Source organism: Vicia villosa, unplaced genomic scaffold (assembly GCF_029867415.1).
Source record: "Vicia villosa cultivar HV-30 ecotype Madison, WI unplaced genomic scaffold, Vvil1.0 ctg.000165F_1_1_3, whole genome shotgun sequence".
Classification (NCBI taxonomy): Eukaryota; Viridiplantae; Streptophyta; class Magnoliopsida; order Fabales; family Fabaceae; genus Vicia; species Vicia villosa.
In genome coordinates, this window is record NW_026705048.1 from 21,781 (window position 1) to 42,771 (window position 20,991).

The 20,991-nt window shown below is 32.8% G+C and overlaps 4 protein-coding genes across 6 annotated transcripts; 2 read left to right on the forward strand and 2 right to left on the reverse strand.

The window, feature by feature from the left end:
- Positions 1-827: 827 nt before the first annotated feature.
- LOC131624877 (universal stress protein PHOS32-like) lies at positions 828-2,788 on the forward strand. Its single transcript, XM_058895796.1, has 4 exons — positions 828-1,088; positions 1,226-1,335; positions 1,433-1,551; positions 2,529-2,788. Exons 1-4 carry the CDS (start codon positions 914-916, stop codon positions 2,620-2,622), a joined length of 498 nt encoding a protein of 165 aa, XP_058751779.1. The 5' UTR covers positions 828-913; the 3' UTR covers positions 2,623-2,788.
- Positions 2,789-8,410: 5,622 nt separating this feature from the next.
- On the reverse strand, positions 8,411-9,656 carry LOC131624879 (probable glutathione S-transferase). The gene is made up of 2 exons (XM_058895801.1): positions 9,273-9,656; positions 8,411-8,951 (listed from the first exon to the last, which is right to left on the reverse strand). Exons 1-2 carry the CDS (start codon positions 9,579-9,581, stop codon positions 8,595-8,597), a joined length of 666 nt encoding a protein of 221 aa, XP_058751784.1. The 5' UTR covers positions 9,582-9,656; the 3' UTR covers positions 8,411-8,594.
- Positions 9,657-11,781: 2,125 nt separating this feature from the next.
- LOC131624880 (probable glutathione S-transferase) lies at positions 11,782-13,557 on the forward strand. Its single transcript, XM_058895802.1, has 2 exons — positions 11,782-12,359; positions 13,069-13,557. The coding sequence occupies exons 1-2, from the start codon at positions 12,039-12,041 to the stop codon at positions 13,405-13,407; spliced, it is 660 nt and encodes a 219-aa protein (XP_058751785.1). The 5' UTR covers positions 11,782-12,038; the 3' UTR covers positions 13,408-13,557.
- Positions 13,558-15,668: 2,111 nt separating this feature from the next.
- On the reverse strand, positions 15,669-18,491 carry LOC131624878 (rop guanine nucleotide exchange factor 7-like). Of its 3 annotated transcripts, XM_058895800.1 has the most exons (7): positions 18,118-18,486; positions 17,898-18,020; positions 17,639-17,793; positions 17,385-17,459; positions 17,016-17,306; positions 16,542-16,898; positions 15,675-16,207 (listed from the first exon to the last, which is right to left on the reverse strand). In XM_058895800.1, exons 1-7 carry the CDS (start codon positions 18,353-18,355, stop codon positions 15,848-15,850), a joined length of 1,599 nt encoding a protein of 532 aa, XP_058751783.1. In that variant the 5' UTR covers positions 18,356-18,486; the 3' UTR covers positions 15,675-15,847. The 3 variants fall into 3 exon arrangements, with proteins under 3 accessions (XP_058751781.1, XP_058751782.1, XP_058751783.1); XM_058895798.1 differs by having other exon boundaries at positions 15,669-16,207; positions 17,016-17,459; positions 18,118-18,491; XM_058895799.1 differs by having other exon boundaries at positions 15,672-16,207; positions 17,016-17,459; positions 18,145-18,488.
- Positions 18,492-20,991: the final 2,500 nt, after the last annotated feature.

The window sequence follows — 20,991 nt, forward strand, 5'->3', positions numbered from 1 at the left end:
TATATATATATATATATATATATATATATATATATATATATATATTATAGTTAATGTACATTATATATTTTTAGGATATATCGCCAGTTAATGTTCAGTCAGCCAAACAAGGAATTCAAATGTTCAGTCAGCCAGATTCTTCACGCACAGTCAGCCAAACAAGGAATTCAAATGTCCAGTCAGCCAGATTCTTCACGCACAGTCAGCCAAACAAGGAATTCAAATGTCCAGTCAGCTAGATTCTTCACGCACCGTCAGCCAAACAAGGAACGGGGGTGCAGAAAAACAAAATCTTTATTTTATAGGGGGCGGATTACAAAAAAAAACTCCAGGGGGCAAAACCGAATCTCACCTTAATGACAGGAGGTGAATATGTATTATCCCTTAATTAAAATAGCATAACAAAAAATTAATTGCCTTAACAATTAAGTAACTCTAGAAACCTAATAACTTTCATAACAAGTTACTTACATTGCTTTTATCAATTACACTGCCTTCTCAATATAACTTGCTGAACAAGTTACTTATATTCATCATCTATTGTTAACATTCATTTATTTTGTTTGCATACCACATTCCTTTATTTATTTTTAAAAATGAAATTATAATTATTACTAATACTAGACAAAAAATTATTAGTTGTCTTTAAAGCAAAATTTATTGTATCACATGCTGCACGATGCCATCTATTTTTTATATATAAAACTTTAATCAAAATTAATTACTACTACCATTTATTTCATTTTTATTCTTGCATTGCGTGAGCGTGACTCTGTCTCTTTCCTCGCCGAAAGCATGTAGCATTTTTTTTTGCAATATATAAACACTTTCTCAATAACTTTCAAACACTTGTCAAATCCATTTCTTCTTCTTCTTCTTCTTATCTCAACTCAACTTTTTCTCAGTCACAAAAATGCCGAAAGATAGAACCATCGGTATAGCTTTGGATTTCTCCAAAAGCAGCAAGAATGCTCTCAAATGGGCTCTTGAAAATTTAGCTGACAAAGGTGACAACATTTATGTCATCCACATCAGCCAAGAGAATCTCGATGAGTCTCGCAACCAGCTCTGGTCCAAATCCGGTTCTCGTAAGCACTTAATCATACTTAATCAATCCATAATTTGAGTTTTTCCTATGTTTTTCATCATTTTCTGATCTGATATTATATAGTTTAATTTGATTTTTATTTATTCATTTATTTTATATATTTTTTTGTGTGTGAAGCTTTGATTCCTTTGAAGGAGTTTAGAGAACCTGAGATCATGAATAAGTATGGTGTTCAAATTGATGTTGAGGTTCTTGATTTGCTTGACACTTTTTCAAGACAAAAAGAGGTTTTTGTTTTTTGTTTTTGTTTTTGTTTTTCTGTCTCTTTTCTTAATATTTGATTTTTTAGGAGATTTAATTGTTTTAATTATGATTAATTTTTAGGTGAATATTGTTACAAAAGTGTATTGGGGTGATGCAAGAGAGAAACTTCTTGATGCTGTTGAAGATCTGAAGCTGGATTCTCTGGTTATGGGAAGCAGGGGTCTCAGCACAATTCAAAGGTTCATTTTTTGAAACCCTAATTTTTTAATCTTGATTTTAATTTTTCTTTTTGGAACCTTTGGTTATTCTGAAGTGATAGTGATGTTTATAGAAAATAAATTAGATCATGTAGAGTTTGTTTTGGAATGCAAGTTGCTGAGCTAGAAATAAAATACTGACCTGAATTGTCTGCAATTGTTACTAAACACTGTTTCATACAGTAAACGGTTTCTTGATCGTTCACAATTTTAAAATTAGCTTTAAACAATCTCAACTGTTAATTGAGATGGGGCGATTGATATATGTAGCACCGAGATTTCTAAACAAAGGTGTGTGTGTCCAGTGTCTGACACCAACGCATGTGATTATGTTCCATTTTTTTTTTTCAAATTATTTTCGGCTTTGACATGTTAGTGTTGGTGTTGTTGTGTCTGTATCTGTGTCTCTGCTTTGTAGGATATCAATAACTATGTGAAGTACATCTCAATACAATGACAGAGATGTTGGGTTCACCCTTTCATGACAGTTTTCTAATCTTAAGATTCAATGTTTTAAAAACCAAACCAAACCAGATGGTCCAGCCGATTAAATCTTGAACTGACATTGTCTACTTTTGATAATTTGAACGGTTCTACCGCGGTTTTGCATAGTTTGAGTAGCTTAAAGCAATTGATCTGTGACCCTAGAGATCTTATGAATAATGTTCTAAAAACCAAACCATACCAGACGGTCCAACCGATTAAATCTTGAACCGGCATTGTCTACTGTTTGATAATTTGAACGGTTCTACCATGGTTTTGCATAGTTTGAGTGGTTTAAAACAATTGAACTATGACCTAGGGACTTTACGGAACCGATGACTTGTTCAGTTTTTAAAATATTACTTTGAATGAATAGATTTATCATATACTTATTGTAATGTAATTTTTCTGTTTAATTTTATTGAAACTCGAATCTCACGAACGTGTCTCTTTGTGATCTTACAAATAAAAAACAGGATCATAATGGGAAGTGTAAGCAACTTTGTGATGACTAATGCTCCTTGCCCTGTGACTATTGTCAAGGATAACATCAGCACCAGCAGCAAGTAAAGACGAACAATTTGCGATGGCATTAAGTATGGAATGTTCTGTTTCTTGCATTGTACTTGAACTCTTGTCGATCATCTTCTGTTTCCTTATTTCAGATTATATTATGACTATATATCTATCTGGTTTACTTTGTTGAAAGAATAATAATGTAGTTTTAGTTTTATCATCCATAAATTGTTATCCATAAGTTATATTACAGGTTTATTTACAAACAGAAGCACAAATTGAGTGTGTGTTTGGTTATGCGGTGACGAGAATTGATTCTGTGAATGAAATTGTTATGGTGTGCCTTTTCTTTTGACATTGGAAAGTTGAAAGGAACTAGTGCTTTTTCCTTTTAGAGAGTGCACATATGTTTCTGGCTAAGTTGCCAGATTTATGCACATGGTGGAGTCACTATCATGAGAGCACATGTTGGCTAAGATATTAGGTAGGGTACAGAAAAGTTTGAAAAATGATAACATGTTTACATAGGAGCTCACTAGAAACATAACTATTAAGAGTGCCCTGTCTCCAAAAACAATAATATTTTGATTCCCTCTAAAATGACAACTTTTGCTATGAAGTAGTTTAATAGGTGATCTACAAATCAATGTGTAGCTGTACAATATGATGTTTCAATTAATAGTTTATTTTTATATCACTGGGCTGGTGACTAACAAAACTCAAATAGATCCTCTCTGGAGGGGAGAGATTTTTACCTGGCACCCCACACTTAAACCATCCTCACAATTTTTCGTAATACCTAAAATATTAACGCACAAAGAATGCACAAAAAATTAGGTATCAATCTAAAAATTTGTTAGTGTAAGCGAAAAGTCCAGTATGCATTTATATCGGTTTTTTTTGAAAAAACCAGTGTTAAAACCATATCGTTTTTTTAAAACCAACTTGGTTTATCAAATTTCTTAGAAGAAATTGAAAAATTCGATAGAGTAAAATTACCGATTTTTTAAAAAAGCTCATGTAATCACCAGACTGTTAGAAGGGCTTCAAAAAAATCTGATAGTGTAATTCTCAACTGTTGAGATTTTGCCAACAAATTTGTATTGATGTGATTGCATTGACAATTGAGTGTGGTCCATAATGTATCCACACTTGTATAAATAGGATCACATATTGTTAAAACACATCTTAGAATGTCTAATTATTCGTTTAAGACAATTGTGTACTTTAATGGGTGAAACCTCCTGTTGATTTTGGGCTTCCGGAGAACAGTACCTGTCTTGCTCTTCTATGATTCAAATTGGATTACATGTTGCTTGTCATCGAGAACAGAAAGATGAGTAAGATCGAGTTTCGTGCACCATGGATTGATACTGATGGAATGGTGAAATACAACTCTATTGATATGAAGACTGATGAAGATTTGAAGGTTATGTGGAGAACATATCACTATAGGCTAACAAAGGGACAAATGAAGTTTGATACGACAATTCCTAGATATGTCGACGACATAATTAAGATTTTAAAACGTCCATAATCATCTAGGAGTGTCTAGGTTATGTTATTTATTATTGTTATGTAATTGTCAGCGTTAAGTTATGTTAATTGTAATGTGTTAAGTTATGTTCATCTTGCAATAATGAAAGCGACAAAAAGTTATCTAATAAACTGTATGGTGCAAATCTTTGAGTAATAATACATAATATATAAATAATAAAAAATAGTAATAATGTCTACATAGGTGTCCCACGGGCTATGTGTGTTGTCTGCGATGCCAAAGTATAAATTTCACCATTTGGACTTACCAACCTCATGATATTATCCATAATGACCGTTATCATCTGTAGACGCTGCTGGTCAGCCACACTAGGTGGAGGCAATGAAGGTGGTGACACATTATCAGAAGGTCCCCTAGCATCGTAAGGTCCAAATCATCTTCATGCTCAACATGTGAGATGATGTGAGGATATGATACAATAAGGTACCACTTCAAGTATCCCTGTGAGCACCCTTGTTAGCTTAAACTCATCTCTCCACTGCACCTCGATAACCTCAAAATCATGTATAGCAGTAATACATGCAAGCTCCTGATTAATAATAGGAGTGGTGAAGAAACGACTTGACAAAGGGAGATGAAACAGAGATGAGACATCATCCAAGGTAATCATCTTCTTACCAAATGGAAGATGGAGTGAAGATGTTTCCTTATGTCATCGCTCAACAAAGACTAACAAAAGTGAGGCGTCAAACATGGTTAGAGAATACTCTACCAATGTAAGGAGACCGTAATCATCTACAATCTCCCTGATCTCCGGTGACATCGGAACATCTAAGAACTTCTTCAACAAATTCAACATAATATATATATATATATACACACACACACACACACACACACACACACACACACACACACACACACCTCTCATTGTCATAATCTAAAATTCATGAGCGACATATCCAATGAGCAAGGAATGATTACTGAGCCCACACGACCTTGATCTCTATCCGACACAATACTTGAAGGTATCCCACGCGGCCTCACAATCTCTTCAATATATAACTCAGCTAACTTCAGCAAGGAATGATTGATCTTCATCAGTAAGAAGTGAGCCGATTTAGTCAATCTATCCACTATCACCCTAGTTGAAACATTGTCTTTCGCAGTCCTCGGCAAACCTGACACAAAGTCCATAGAAGTGCTATCCCATTTCCACTCTGAAATATTTCGCGGTTGCATCAGACCCAAAGGTTTTTGGTGCTCAATCTTTGACTTTTAGCAAGTCAAACAAACACAGACAAATTCAGCAATTCCTTCTTCATACCAGACCTCAAAAAACATTTTTCTCAAGTCCTGGTACATCTTCGTAGCACCGGGATGGATACCAATACCACTTCAATGATCTTCTTCAAGAATACTCTTCTTAAGTTCTTGCATATCCGAAACACACACTCTATCTATGAACCGCATCACACCATACTCATCAATTCAAACTCAGATCAAATTTCAGACCCTCTCTGACCTCATCAAGAATACCACTCGTCAGCTTTAACATACCCAACTTCACAGTATTAGGAGTCTCTTCAAAAGCTAAGCTCATATCTTTGAATTGCCCAATCACTTCTAACTCTCAAACCATAAGCATCAACATGTGTAAGGAATTCTTACTTAATGCATCATCTACAACATTAACCTTACTAGTATGATAACTAAAATCAAAATCATAATCTTTCAGAATTTCCAGCCACCTCCTCTGCCTCATAATCATGTATCTGAAATAGATATGTCCTCACTCATGTCTCACCAACAACCTGACACTGACAACTCTAATTTACTTAGTCTCATTTCTCCCAATGACCTCACACACCAGTCACCATCATCACAATCTTCTGAGCCAAACCTGTCCGCCTATAATTTTTCAGAATCCACAAGCTCACTGTTCTTATCTTATTATAGCTTGGCCACACAAACACCTCTTGTGCACAATGATCATCCAATGCTCACACATGGTAAAATAGGACACTATAAACCAAAAATCTTCCTCAAACACACTGAACCTAGATATGTCAAACAAGCATTATCACAAACTCAGTGGTTTGAAGCTATGCAAGCTGAATATAATTCTCTAATGCAAAATGGCCCATGGAAACTCAAAAATTTACCTCCAAACCGCCAAACAATTGGCTGCAAATGTGTTTTCAGAGTTAGTCTACAAGCTTAGCAAAGCCATCTATGGTCTCAAACAAGCGCCACATGCATGGTATGAAAAATGACATCACACATTGGTTCATTTTGGCCTTAACTCAAGTAAATGTGATCATTCCCTATTTATTTACAATCATCACAATGTCACACTATATGCACCTGTCTATGTAGATGATATCCTCATAGCATGTTCCTCCTTTAAACTTATTGACAAACTTCACACAAAATTTGCACTCAAGAAACTTTGTGTCCTTTAATATTTTACATTTGGGACCTTACAATACTTAATTTTCACCAGACTTCACATAGCTTTCTCAGTCAATAAAGCATGTAGATTCATATCCTTACCACTATGCGCCCATTGGGTTGCAATTAAACGAATTCTACATTACTTAAGTGGTACGACAACATACTGTTTATTACTTTCACATGCCTCGCATCCACCAAAGTTCTCCATACATGTCTACAACGATTCAGACTAGGCAAGAAACCTTGATAATCGCTGCTCAACGTCTAGCTCATGTGTATTCTTGGGACCAAATTTAGTAGTTTGGAACGTGAAGAAACAAGTTATAGTTGCACACTCAAGCATAAAAGCGAAATACACGGCCTTGGCACATACCACTGCTAAATTGTTGTCGATTAAATCTCTTCTATTTAAACTGCATGTCATGTATCATGTGCCCACCTTACTATGTGACAACCTTAGCGCTATCCTGCTCTATCATAATCCGATACTGCACGCGAGGACCAAGCACATTGAGCTTGATATTCACTTTGTCAGGGATAAGTAAGTGGCTAAACAACTTCACATACAACATGTTCCAGCTCATGCCCAACTAGCTGATGCACTCACCAAGCCACTTCCAACAACTATGTTTGCAAATTTTGAAACAAGTTCAAAGTGATTTTGTTGCGACCACCATGATCTTGAGGGGGTGTGTTAGAGGAGAGCACATGTATGTTTGATCATAGGTTATACATGAGGATGTAAGTGATGTACATGTCCATGCTAAGGAGTTAGTTAGGGGTGTACTTAATCTAAAGTTAGTTACAACCATCTCAAACATTAGAGGTTATATAAACTAACTATTGTAATGCTATGGAATTAATTAATTAACAAAACAAGCAAAGCTTGATCACAATGGTGAAGTGCATATTTTCCTCTTTCTTCATGAACAAGCTATTGTTCTAACATAGGTGATCTACAAATTAATGTATTACCGCTCAATTTGGTGTTTCAATTAATACTTTTTTTATTTTACTGGTCCAATGACCAACACAAACTTAAATAGATACTCTCTCGCAGGAGGAGAATATATAGTGATCCAGTTTTGAATTCAAATTTCTTATCTGTGTTTGCGCATTTGCACTTCTTAAGAACATGATTTATTGTTCTTAACTTTCTTGGATTAGTGACACTATACACGAAACGCTAGTAAATTTTTTAGTTGTCAAGTGTTACTGAGTTTTGACTGATTCTATCATGCCCACAATCTTTGTAAACTTCTATGGACTTGAGAAAAATCCATCTATCTCGCATTATGGCATATTTGCACTATTTCGATTGACTAAGGAAACATTGATTGACACTTAATCATTTGTTTGTCAATCTCTAAATCTCGACAAACAAATTATTTGTTTTAAGGTATAAATACATACTCAATATGTTGCATTTCCGATTAACTTTGAGATGTTAGATGATGCGACATAGACAACAATTATTGCATGTAAAATTAGAAAGGTAACCATGCTTGAGGAAGCATGTTTCAAAGGTATGATCTATCCTACAAGAATGAGTGTATATTTTATTGGAAACCTCTTCCTCTATCTTGACCAGCATCTTGATTAGGGAACATTGGATTAAGAGGATGATGAAGAAACCTTTTGATGCCTTAGAATGTACTTGAAAGTCTTAAGGCAAGTTAATACAACAAAAATATTTCACTTTTAATTGACTTAGACTATTTCAAAAATGGTTTTGACTATATGACCAACCAATCAAACATGTTCAAAGATGCATATTTTAAACATTCAATCAAAGTAATAAGAATGACAGAATGATTGCACACAAAGATTTTATATTTGATTGACTCATAACTTAGCTATCAACCATAGAAAATAGGATACTTAGACTAATTATAAATATCAAATTTGTCCTCATAAGTCATAATAATCTCAAAACACTGCTCACATGATAACATCTAAACTAAAATGATTTAGCTTCAACATTTCTAATTCCTAAGATTAGTCTAAAACCTCATCATGCCACTGCATCTATTTTTATTCATTACTCGTCGCGATTGCTCCTAAAATCGATCTATTTTGCAGCAGCACTAATCGCGGCATATCGAGATTTGAAAAACCCTAGTAGTCCCTCTCTAGCAGGAAGAATCTCTTTTACAATAGGTTGATTGATGAACTCTTGACTCCATTTATGGAGCTTAGGAAACTTGTCAGCACTAAGCAACTTCAATCCAACAGCTTCTTCAAGGGTAGGAAGCCAAAAAGATAAGTAGGAAGCAGCAATGTCCACAATATTAATATTTTCTCCACCAAAGAATTTGCTCTTGAGTTCATTCTCAAGAAATTGTAGTCCCTGCAATGCTTCTTCAGTGCCTTTCTCTCTTTCCTCCTTGTTCACTGTCCATGCCGCCTTTGATATCGCCGGCAAGATCTACATTCATAAAAAAGAAATTCATGAAATTACATTATACTCCGTATCTGTCTCGACGAATGTATCTGATCAATATATAGTCTCAATATATTGATTATTCTACGCATCTAAAAAATAATTCTTTTTAAACTCGGTATATAGTGTAAGGACCGACTAATCCAAAAGAACAATCTCACCGTCTTTAAATGAAGCACAATTAAAGTCAGAACAATTATAACAATTGTTCTGCATGAGCTGATCCAACACAGAAATTATCGATATATAAAATATTATTTTATGTAAGAAAAATACAAAATAAAGAAGCAAATAAATCTAACTTACCTTGTCATCAATGAACTTAGACCAAAACCTAGCTAAGGCTTTCTCATGCACTTGTTGAGGAAAAATGTGATAATTCTCCCAAGTTTCATCAATGTATTCAATGATCACAAGTGACTCAGACAATGGTTTTCCATTGTGAACAAAAACAGGCACCTTCTTATGAATAGGGTTGTACTTAAGAAGAAGTTCACTTTTGTTTCTTAGATTTTCTTCAATGAAAGTGTACTCAATGCCCTTTAGTTTTAGAGCATATTGCACTCTTTGGACAAATGGGCTTCCTCTTACACCCAACAATTGAACTTCAGCCATTGCAAGTGAAGAAAATTTCCTAAGATCTTAAGAAAATGTGGATGAGAATTTTGGTTGGAACTGATTTTGTTGTTACTCTTTGGGTTGGGATTCTTTATATTGTAATAGATGAGTTTGGTAAAGTTTGTGAAGGAGAACTTACCACGTTTTCATGAATATTAGGTTGTAACTACCAAACTATGAATTAATGTTTTTGAAAAATGTATCAAAACAGTTACTGGTCACATATAGAAAGGTTATAAACAAATTATAAAATTATATAAAATTATAGAGCGGAAAACATAAGGGATAAAATTGATTAAAGTTAGCATTTTAATTTTTTTTTAAGAATTAAGCTGAACTGTCGAATGAACTAAAGTTAAAATAATTAAATTGTTTAATTTGATTTGGTTTTTTTAGAAACGTTATTCAGGAGGACCACAAATATATTTAATTCTTATATAATTATTAAAATAATTTTAGAATAAATTAATTAAGTTTGTTTTCAATCACCAAAATATCACAATTTTTAGCATTTAGTTTCTCATTTTTTTAGGACTTATTTGGTCATTTATTTCTTAAAATGCCTTAAGTGTAGCTATTTGAAATTTTATGCCGAGGATTGGTAGGTACAACAAAACCTCTGCAACCATTCAAATACATTTAAGTAGCCACCAAGAGTGGATAGTTTTTTTTCCTAGACTCACCAATAGATAGAGGTGGCTATAAGAACAAAACTAGATATAATTTTGTAGATGACCTTTGCAAAGGATGAGTCATCTCTTTATTAGATATGCGATCCATAGGAAGTTATAGAAAATTATCCAAATAAATAAATTGATCTATTATAATTTTATGATCTTCACTGAACAACTTGATATTGAGTATATATATGGTGAGTCATCCATAACACATTGTTCTTCACTGGAAGTCTTGATGGTGTTAGACTTTCAGTCTACATTGTTCATCGAAAGTTTTGATTAAACATGTCAAACTAATATGTCTGTCTCATTTAGATCTGTTTTGTAAAAATTCGCTAAGAAAAGGGGATGGTACATAATTGAAAATGCGGATCTAAAACTTTAACATGTCCCACAAAAATATGGGGGCGAGACACGGAGGGTCTGCTGACATTGCATCTTTTTTTCTTCTAACAATTAGTATCAGAGCCTGATTTGGTAGGGTATAAATTTTAGTATACTCTGTGGTTGGAGTTTTGTCTGATCTTCCATATCAGAAAAAGAATTTTATACTTTGTTTTGCTGCAGGAAAGATTTTGCCTGCAATGTCAAAGTTTTCAAGTGCAGTGAGAATTGACTTAGAGAAATTTGATGGAAGAATAAAATTTTCTTTGTAGAAAATTCAAGTCAACGATGTTTTGATACAATTAGAATCACAAAAGGCGTTGAAAGGAAACATTTTCAACATGGATAACAAGAAGTAGGAAAAAATAGATTTGTGAGTTTCAAATACAAACCATTTGTCTTTGTAAAGGAAGAAGAAGTCAAAGACTATATAAAGGATTCAAGTTCTTTGTTACAAGATGCACAAGTCAAAAACACTTTAAGTTTGCATTTGACTTTCTTTGTTCTCTTATACTCTTGTATTAGAGTGTTGTGAGATGTAGTTAAATATTTATTTTGGAGGGTATAAGTGTACTGAGGTTTGATGTAATTGAGAATATATTATATGTTGTAACAATTTTCTATTAGTATTATTCTTTGATTGTCATTGACAACGTTCATGATTTTTTTCTCTTGCTTTAAAGGTTCTACATTATGTCTTTCTATTCTGATTGTGTGATCCCTATTTTTTTCTATGCTTTCTTTGTTAGTATCCCCATTTTCCATTATAACGACCCCTCATCTTAAAACTCCTCTCTCAAAGAGGTTCTCAAAATATTAGTTAGTCAAGAAGATCAAAATAGTCTCCAAAATCTACTCGCTAACATGTGTACTCGTCCTCGTTTTAGGGGGGAGGGGGGAGGGTCAAGTTCTGAGAACTTCTCTTGCTCATATTAGCCTAAAACATGGAGGAAGAAAATGAATTCAAAATTATCAAATCTATCCTTCCTCCATCATTCAAGTCAAGAGTTCCTCTTAGAATGATGACTTTCTTTTTATTTATTTTTTTGATCACTTTTGGGAGATACAAAAGCTAGAAAGATTGAATCAAAAAAAATATGATCAAGTGCTATGCCACTAGTTGAAGCATATAAGCATCAATCCGAATAAAAAAATTTCCTAACAAATTAATCATTTCGATGAAGGTAACCATATGATACAAGTCCCCACGTATAATAATAATACTATTATTATACAACATGATAGATGAGATTCAAGAACCTACCTACCCACCAACCCAAAGATTCCCATCCATCAAAGTTGACCAAAAACCATCACAAACCAAACACTAATCATTTTTCTATAAAGATCAAAAACTCTTAATCATCTCCTAAAAATCACAATTCACACAAAAATGGGTTCTACAAATCAAGAAGTGAGGCTATTAGGAAAATGGGCTAGTCCATTTAGCAACCGAATAGATCTTGCTTTGAAACTCAAAGGTGTTCCATACGAATACTCTGAGGAAAATCTACCTATTAAAAGTGAAGATCTTCTCAAGTACAACCCTGTTTATAAGAAGGTGCCTGTTCTTGTTCACAATGGAAATCCAATTGCTGAGTCACTTGTCATTCTTGAATATATTGATGAGACATGGACAAATAATTCACTTTTGTCTCAAGATCCTTATGAGAGAGGTTTGGCTCGGTTTTGGGCTAAGACTCTAGATGACAAGGTTAGTATCATGTTCTTTTTTGTTACACTCTTAAGATTAATGTTTTCAATTCATATATGCAATATCCATAACATTGATAAGATCTCTATAACCCCTTTGAACAATTAAGTTTTTGAGATTATGGGTAGGTTAGTCACAATTCCTGACAAAATAAATATAAATTTTATTTAACTTGACTTTAAGGATGACAAATATTTTTTGAGTTCATATTTACAAGTGATTTAAATGTGATAAAATTTGGGTTTGTAACATAGACCGTCTTACATGCAATCAAAACGTTTTTGCCTTAAAACAAAGGCGTGTCTATTATTTTAAATTGTGGTTGTGATTGTTGTGATATGCATTGTGGGATACATTTTAATTGAGAGGTGTTTGAAATAAATGGTTAAAAAATATTTTATGTTAAAAAATTTATTAGATAGGAAATAAATTGAGTTTTGAGCTACGAAATTTTGAATATTTGATAAAAATAAAGAAACATAGACGAAATTCTCTGATGTGATTTGCAATGTCAGCTATTAATTTACATGGCAATTGCAGTTTTATGCAATTACAGAAGCTACCACATTAGTAATATTGCAGCCACAATTACGATTGCGGCCTACATTTTAAAACCATGGGCCATTGGCGTGTTTGATACCTGGCACGATATAAACACATTTAATTTTATTTAATTTTTTCATTTTTTCAATTTAATTTTTGGATTTAGATCTTGCCTGCGATATGGAATGCATGCCGGGGTGCTGAAAAGGGAAGTGAAAAATCTGTGGAAGAAGCCTTCGAAGCTCTAAAGCTACTAGAAGATGAAATCAAAGACAAGAAATTCTTTGGTGGAGAAACCATAGGACTTGTTGATATTGCCGCAAGTTTCATTGGTTATTGGGTTGATATATTACAAGAAATTGCTGGATTAAAGTTACTTACTATTGAGAAATTTCCAAAGGTATTTAAATGGAGTCAAGAATTTATCAATCACCCTGTTATCAAAGAAGGATTGCCTCCAAGAGATGAACTATTTGCTTTTTTCAATGCTTCAGCTCCAAAATAGAGACAATTTTAGAGGTAGGGTTCATATTTTGTTGTCATGATTTAATTTTCCTTCAAAGAAATTATGTTACTGATTTGAGTTGTAAGCCAAAAACTTTTTCTATGTTTGATTTTTCAGTTTGATTGAATGAACTTAACAAAATGTGTTTCATATTGGATATCATTAATGATATATCTGTTTTTTTTTTTTTTTTAATTTGAATCTGTTTCCATCATTGTCTTCTCGCGGTTAAGATTCTATTAGTCGTATATTTTGATATGATGATTAGAAAAAGCCGAATTTTATATTTCAAAAATAATAAACTTTAATCAAATCCGTCTGATGCTAATTAGGTGATTACTGTTGCATGACTGTGTAATTGTGTGTTTTTCCGATTGCAGCAAATCTTGATCTTTTTTGGTGCTAGCGGACATGAATCTCATGTTAAAAGTTGTGAATGGTTATTTTAGTCTTCAAAATTAGAATGAGCAACGCAATATATTTGGATATTTTAATCTTAAAGTGTGTTTTTTTGTTCTGTCGTGAAAATAATTGATTTTGAATTAATTAATTTTTTAAAATTGATTCTTGTTAAAAGTGAGTTAAAAGTAAAATGATTTATATGTTTGAGTATATTTATGTAGAAGTGTGTTGAACAGTAAATTTTAATGTAAAAATCAAATTTAAATTAAAAATTAAAAATTCTATATTCAAGTAGAATCAATTCTACTTTAGAAGAAACAAACATTTCAAAATCATTTTAAAAACAATTCTACACCTATAGTTAAATAGGATCTCTATTCGTTTTGGTTAAACCGTAGGTAACCTACACAAGGTCCCCAAAAATTTGAGACGACTATGTCTCTAGTCTTTGCCTCTTTTGAAGGAAATATAGGGAGATGAAAACACATTATGATCTTATCTGTTTTGCTATGGTGAATGCTTTGTTAGGTTATGTTTTTGTTTGTTTTTCTTATTATCTGTTGCATGCATTGTCATCTAGAAGACTTTTCTTATTAGTTTTGACTTGGCGTGAGACATTCTATCTCTGTTTATCTCAGACGTATGCTACTTTATCTTTTTGAATATCGCTTCAACATTTACTACTTTATCTTTTTGAATATCGCTTCAACATTTATTTTTATATTTGTTTCCCTTTAAGTTCAATCAAAGGTTTGATTAAAAGTGTGTTTTTTTTTTTTAAGAAAAGCTTTTTAATCTCAACCAGTTTTGTAAACATTTTGTTAAATCATAAATCTTTTTGGAAAAGATATATTTATATTTGATTTACTAAAAAATTAAGAGATTTGGATTTGGTTTTAAAAAAAAGAAAATGAACTTGCAATTTTTGGATTCACTTAACTTTTATTAAAACTCTACTAGACTTTTTTGTTGGATCTTGTTTACTATTTAAGGAGACGATTCTCCTTATTTGAAGAGATGATTTTTTTTTTATTCCAAAAAAAAAAAGAGATAATTTTTTTAGTTTCTAAGTGTTTCTTATTTTGTTTTATCGAGTCTTTGTATTTTTATTGTAATACTCTACTTTTTTTAGGGTTTTTTTAAAAATATTTTAGAAGGATACAACATTTGATCTATAATTGTAATTTTAATCACGTCACATAATTTTTTTCAAATATTTGAGAGAGTATTTGAATGAAAGTAAAGGGTCTTAGATTCAGTGAGAGCCTAAGTCGAATTTTACGGATAGTATTAGAAAAATAACATTGAATTGAGAGAATTCATATGAGACCATTGTGTACTATTAATTACTGATTTAATAATTTTTTTTCGTTGAAATAATACCGTCCAGATGTATGTGATGTTGTACTGAATTAGATTAACAATTATCTATGGTATTTAAATTGTTGAATTGTTATTCTCTTCTTTTAAATCATATTATATTACATATTGTCTCAACATTGTGAGGATAAAGAATTTCAATACTCTTTAATTAGGATAATGAGTGGCTAATAATTAAAGACAATTTTGGATTCAAATTATGCATGCAAATTATGATTGTGGCCCTATAAACACATAATTTCTAAAGTTAGGGCTTATTCTAATAACATTCATGGGATTATTAGAGATAGACAAAAACCATCTATTGAAAGGATTGTTAGTTGTCAAATGAAGGCTATCTAAAAGCAATTTTGTTAACATTATTCCCATTAGAGAAGAAATATTTTCGATTGCTAGTTAGTATTCAGCCTCTGATTGAAACAAAATCAAAGTTCTATCCTTGCAGAACACATCTATTGGTGAGGGCAAAGAATCTTCTTGAGAAATTGCAATCAAAACTACAAAACAACACTTTATTTTCTATTCCTCATTTTCTTCTCTTTGAACTTTTACATAGTTTCTTGAAATTCTTCACTTTCACATAATATACAAACACCCCAAAATAGAAATCACAAAATCAGAAAAAATGTCTCATGTCATCTATGAGATCAAAATCCTTTCATTCAATCCATGCCTTATCCATTACATCAAGCTTAAAATCTTCTATGCAATCACTTGGTTCTTTATCTGTTTCAGTTGCTGCCACTTCATCAAATGTATTTAGTTTTGGAACCAACTTTGTATCAATTGGACAACCATAGTCCTCTTTTCTCCCCATGCTAAGAATATTTGTCACAACCTTATATGGAACTGAAATACTCTTGCGAGGAATTACACCGACTTTTGATAGAGACGAGAATTCATCAGAATGTTTCGTTAAGTCGTCTACGTAGAGAACATCATCAATTCGCGCAACAATATTTGACGCCAGACTCTCTAGTACTCGCGAATAACTCTCTAGAATGGATTTTCCAACATCCTACATAAAACAAAAATTGTAAAACTAAGATTAATCTTTATCAACACTCAATATCTAAACAAAATTTAGGACATGTAGCATACAGAGCCGTCTCAAGTTTTTTGAGATCTGTATAGGTTAACTGCAATTCAATCATGACAAAATAAATATAGATTCTATTTAACCACGATTTGACTGTGACAAATATTTTAGGAGGTTCTATTTAACCACGGTTTAACCGTAGTAAATTTCAGATCCTCTGCAGTAGTCTGCCTTACACACCCTCAAAGACGACTTTTATAGCAAACGGACCTTTATTATAGAACATGATAGAAACAAAAACAAAGTAACAAACCTTGTTGCATTGGATTTTGCTGACATCTAAGGATGTTTGAGGGAGAAAAGGAAAATGTTGTTTCAAGGATAGTAGAAGGCTTTCTCCTCTCTCTATAAGCATTTCACTTTTGTCTCCTTCAACAATCAAATCCTTGAACATTTCCCAGGATGATCTTGAACTTGATCTCGTAGCGCGATTCGCGGGCTTTAAATTGTTCTTTTTACGCCAAATATGGATCGATGCTTCGACTCTATTTGCAATCTTTATGGCTTCATACTCGGAAGATATTTCAAGAGAAGCTAACAAACTTTCAGGTGAAAAATTATCCGATGTAATATAGCGATAAATAACATCTCCCAAACCGGTTCTCGCAGTCTGTAAAAATAGTTGGATCAACAATTTTTCCATCATGTAAATTGCATTGAGATAAGCGCTATAAGCGCTTATATAATAAGCACTTATGAAAGAGTAGAGAACATTAGTATTTAGTACCTTTGGAAGAGCATCTAAGTAGGTATGAGGAACCTGCATTTCATCCAAAGTGCTGTTGTTAATAGCCATTGCAGCTTTCGATATTTGGTTTGCGCAATCGCGCTTATTCTGCAACTGCTTTCTTGAATTTTCATGGAGGCCACAAGGAGGGATTTGAGGTACAGGAAGCCACCATTTCTCTTCTTGTCTCTGAACCGACCGGTGAAAAGATGATAAACCGTCTTCGTCTGAGGCCATGACACCTTGATCGATATACCTGAACTCTGTATCGACAAAACCGTCTAGTATTTCCTGCATAATGAGAAAATGCTTAGAAAGTTTTGCTTCTGAAAACTGAATTAATGTGCAGAAAATGTAGAAGAGTCTTACGAGAAGCATGTTGTCGAGTTTTCGCAAAGCTGGGAGATTGATGTAAAGATCTGAGCGCGGTCTACAAGTCATGACCTGATTCACATTTAAAAATAAATATGGTTAAGCATCAAACAATTTGTAAAAGCCTTGACACAGACGCATACACCAAACTGATACTAATACAGACACTGACACGGATACCAGACACGACTCTCGTACAAGTGATTTCAAACAAGTCTACATAGAAACCATTTTTAAAAATGTAATTGTACCTCAAACTTGCTTCCATCTGGAAATGTTTGCCAACTAGGCTTAAATTCAACAATATGATCACTGACACAAAGAAGCCATTCCATCTCTCTTTGCCACATTGCTTTCTTCTCTACTGACAATGGTTCCAATCTCCAAAGTTGGCCAAAAATAGTAGCTACAGATTCAAAATATGTATAAAAAGTTCAAACATTAGAATTCAAATTTCATTAAATTCAACAGAAAAAAAAAGCACATAGAAACTGTTTTATGAACACATACCACATAAATTAGTTATGGCATTTGATATAGCCAATGCTGTAGGAACTCCATTTCCACAACCCGACATATCTTCTCCGAGCAACAATTTCGCAAACCTTTCCTTCATCATCTCAACCTCTAGTCCTAATAATCGAATTCAAAAACGGTCTCATAAATACTTAAGTCAGTAGATAAATTTAAAACCAGCGTGTAAATAAAATTCTCGTTGGAATTAAAATACCTAAAATACTCGTTGGATTTAAAATACCTGGTAATACCAAAACTTGTTTCTCGAAATCCTCACAACCAAAATCTTTTTTCTCTTCAACTTCACTTTCATGTGAATTAGTACTATCAGATGCGGAAACTTCCGGAACGGGCGATTCCATTATCACATCATTACTACCATATTCACATTCTTTGTTACTTTCATTAGTAACATTAACTTCAATCTTCTCAATGACATTCACACCCTCCATTGAAATTCTCCTCTTCTTCAAGAAACCAATGATATTTAGTGGTGTTAGTTATTGTTATGGTTATGCTTTTTCTCTTTGTTTGGTGTAGTCACTTTTCTATTAGTTGTTAACAAATGTTATGATAATGAAAGGTAGATAGATGGATAGATAAATTGTTGGAATGTTTTGTGAGCTACCTTTGATTGCTTACTTGTATGTGAAGGATGAAGACAATCATCATTACTCAAAAATGTTCAAAACACGTGAAGTTGAGAGAGACTTGTGAAAAATATAGATAACTCATACTTCAAATTTTGGGGAACGCTCTCTTTATCCTTATTATTGTAATTATCAACAATGATATTTAAAAATTCTTAATTCTTCCTATAAAACTTTATGCACTGTTTTAAAAACCGGATCAGACATCAAACCGGTAAGGATATTGAGTCACTGGTTTATTGGTCGAACCACTGGGTCACTGGTCGAACCGCATGACTAAACCGGGTTAAACCGGATAACTCGGTTGAATAGACCGGTCGTTATAACAAAATTATATAGGTATAAAATCTGTCGAACCGGATGATTCAGTCCCTACAAAATATAACTAATACTTAAATTTTTTGAAAACATCATATTATAAAAAAAATTCACAAGTTCATAATTTAAATTCAAATTTTACACATAGGTATCACACACAATCAAATAGTACATAATTATAAAATATAAACAAAAGTTTAATCGCAACATAATTTAATTAAATAATTTATAACAAAATAATTTCATTGTCTACTAAATTTAATTTCAATAGAAGAAAAATTATTTCAATGTTGGGACCTCCTTCTTCAATATCAAAATTATCTGTAACAAAATCAACCGCATCTACAACCATTTTTTTATTTTATTTTATTTATTTTTTATTTTAATTTTTAATTAAAATAGTCGAAATGACATTGTTTTAATTTTTTAAAATTAAAAAAAATTAAAAAATTAAAAAATGCATTTAAACCACCGGCTCACAAAAACCGCCGGTTTTCCCGGTTTTAGTGGTTTACACCGGTTTATGCCGGTTCATACCGGTTCAATGACATTACCGATCCAGCTATTGAACCAGACCGGTTACCTGGCCGGTTCCCGGTCCGACCGGTCCGACCGGCCGGTCCGGTCCGGTTTTTAAAACACTGACTTTATGCGATGGAATTAAATTTTGGGGGAACGCTCTCTTTATCCTTACCTATAGACATATTTTATAGGTAGTTATGTTAAGAGTGAAATATGTTTCATAAAATAACAATTATAATTGATACAAAATATAAAACTTTATGCGATGGAATTAAATTTTAATTTTATATTTCCTCTAGTCTCAAATATAAGCAAAAGCTATCTCTAATTATTATATTTAATGTCACTCTTTCAAATTTACTCCTACTTTTTTCACATTTTTATGCTATTAACAAATTTTAAAGAAAAAAATAGGAGTAAAATTAAAAAAAAAAAGACTTAAATGAATTTAAATATTTTTTTAAAAGGTGAGGTTTTTTTTTTCTTTTCAAAATTGCTTATATATGAGATAGATGAAGTATATCTTATCCAAGTTTAAATTTGTAATATCATATCGTCTTATAACTTTAACTAGAATTTTAAAAATAGTGTGTCAATGACAATTTTATATAGCAAAATATCTCACTGAAATTGATAGTTAGTTTTAGAATTCCTACTTCTTTTAATTATGAAGTTTATTTTAATTTAAAAAATTAAATGGATTGTTAATATATATATATATATATATATATATATATATATATATATATATATATATATATATATATATATATATATATATATTGGAATTAAGATTGGAGGCCATCTATTGGTATGGAATTCTGAATTGATGGTGCTGATCTCCAATACGGTGGTGTGGGGTGGACATACAAGGTTAGCACTCTAACGCTCACGTCATTTTAAGATTCAAGATGAATGTAGTGAAAGTGGAGCTGGGGAAATCTTTAGCAGTCGTGGCCGACCTCTAAGGATGTTGTCCGATTCGAACTGGAAGTGAAACATTTGGAGTTTGATGAAAAAGTAGTAGGGGACAAGCGCATTAAATGCTTTTCCATCATTGAAACATTTCACAACTTATAAGCTGTTGAACTTCTTTGACATTTGTGGGACTTCTCATGTCGATGACAACATGACACTTACCGGGATTCACTTTAATGCCTCTGTTCATTAAGTCAATGATAGGTGGAACTAACGTTCTTCTGGCCGAAGGGCATGACATTATAGTAGTAGTTACCATGGGTTGACATGAATGGTATGGACGCGTCAAGGGGATCCATTCTAACCTGGTTGTACCCCTAAATAAGCATCCAAAAAACTTAGCGTATGATACCCTGAGGACCCATCAATTAGGCGATCAATCTTTGACAGAGGATATGGGTCTTGGGGAAGACCGTATTGAGGTTGGTGAAATCCACGCGCATGCACCACTTGTTCGCTGCCTTCCTTACCAGTACTACAATGGCTAACCAGGTTGGATATTTTGTTATGGTGATGGAGTCAACACTTGCTAGATTGATTACCTCTTTGTCCATGGCGACTCTCTTCTCCTCGCCAAATTTCTGCTTTCTTTACGCCACTGGCCTTGCGGAAGGTTTGAC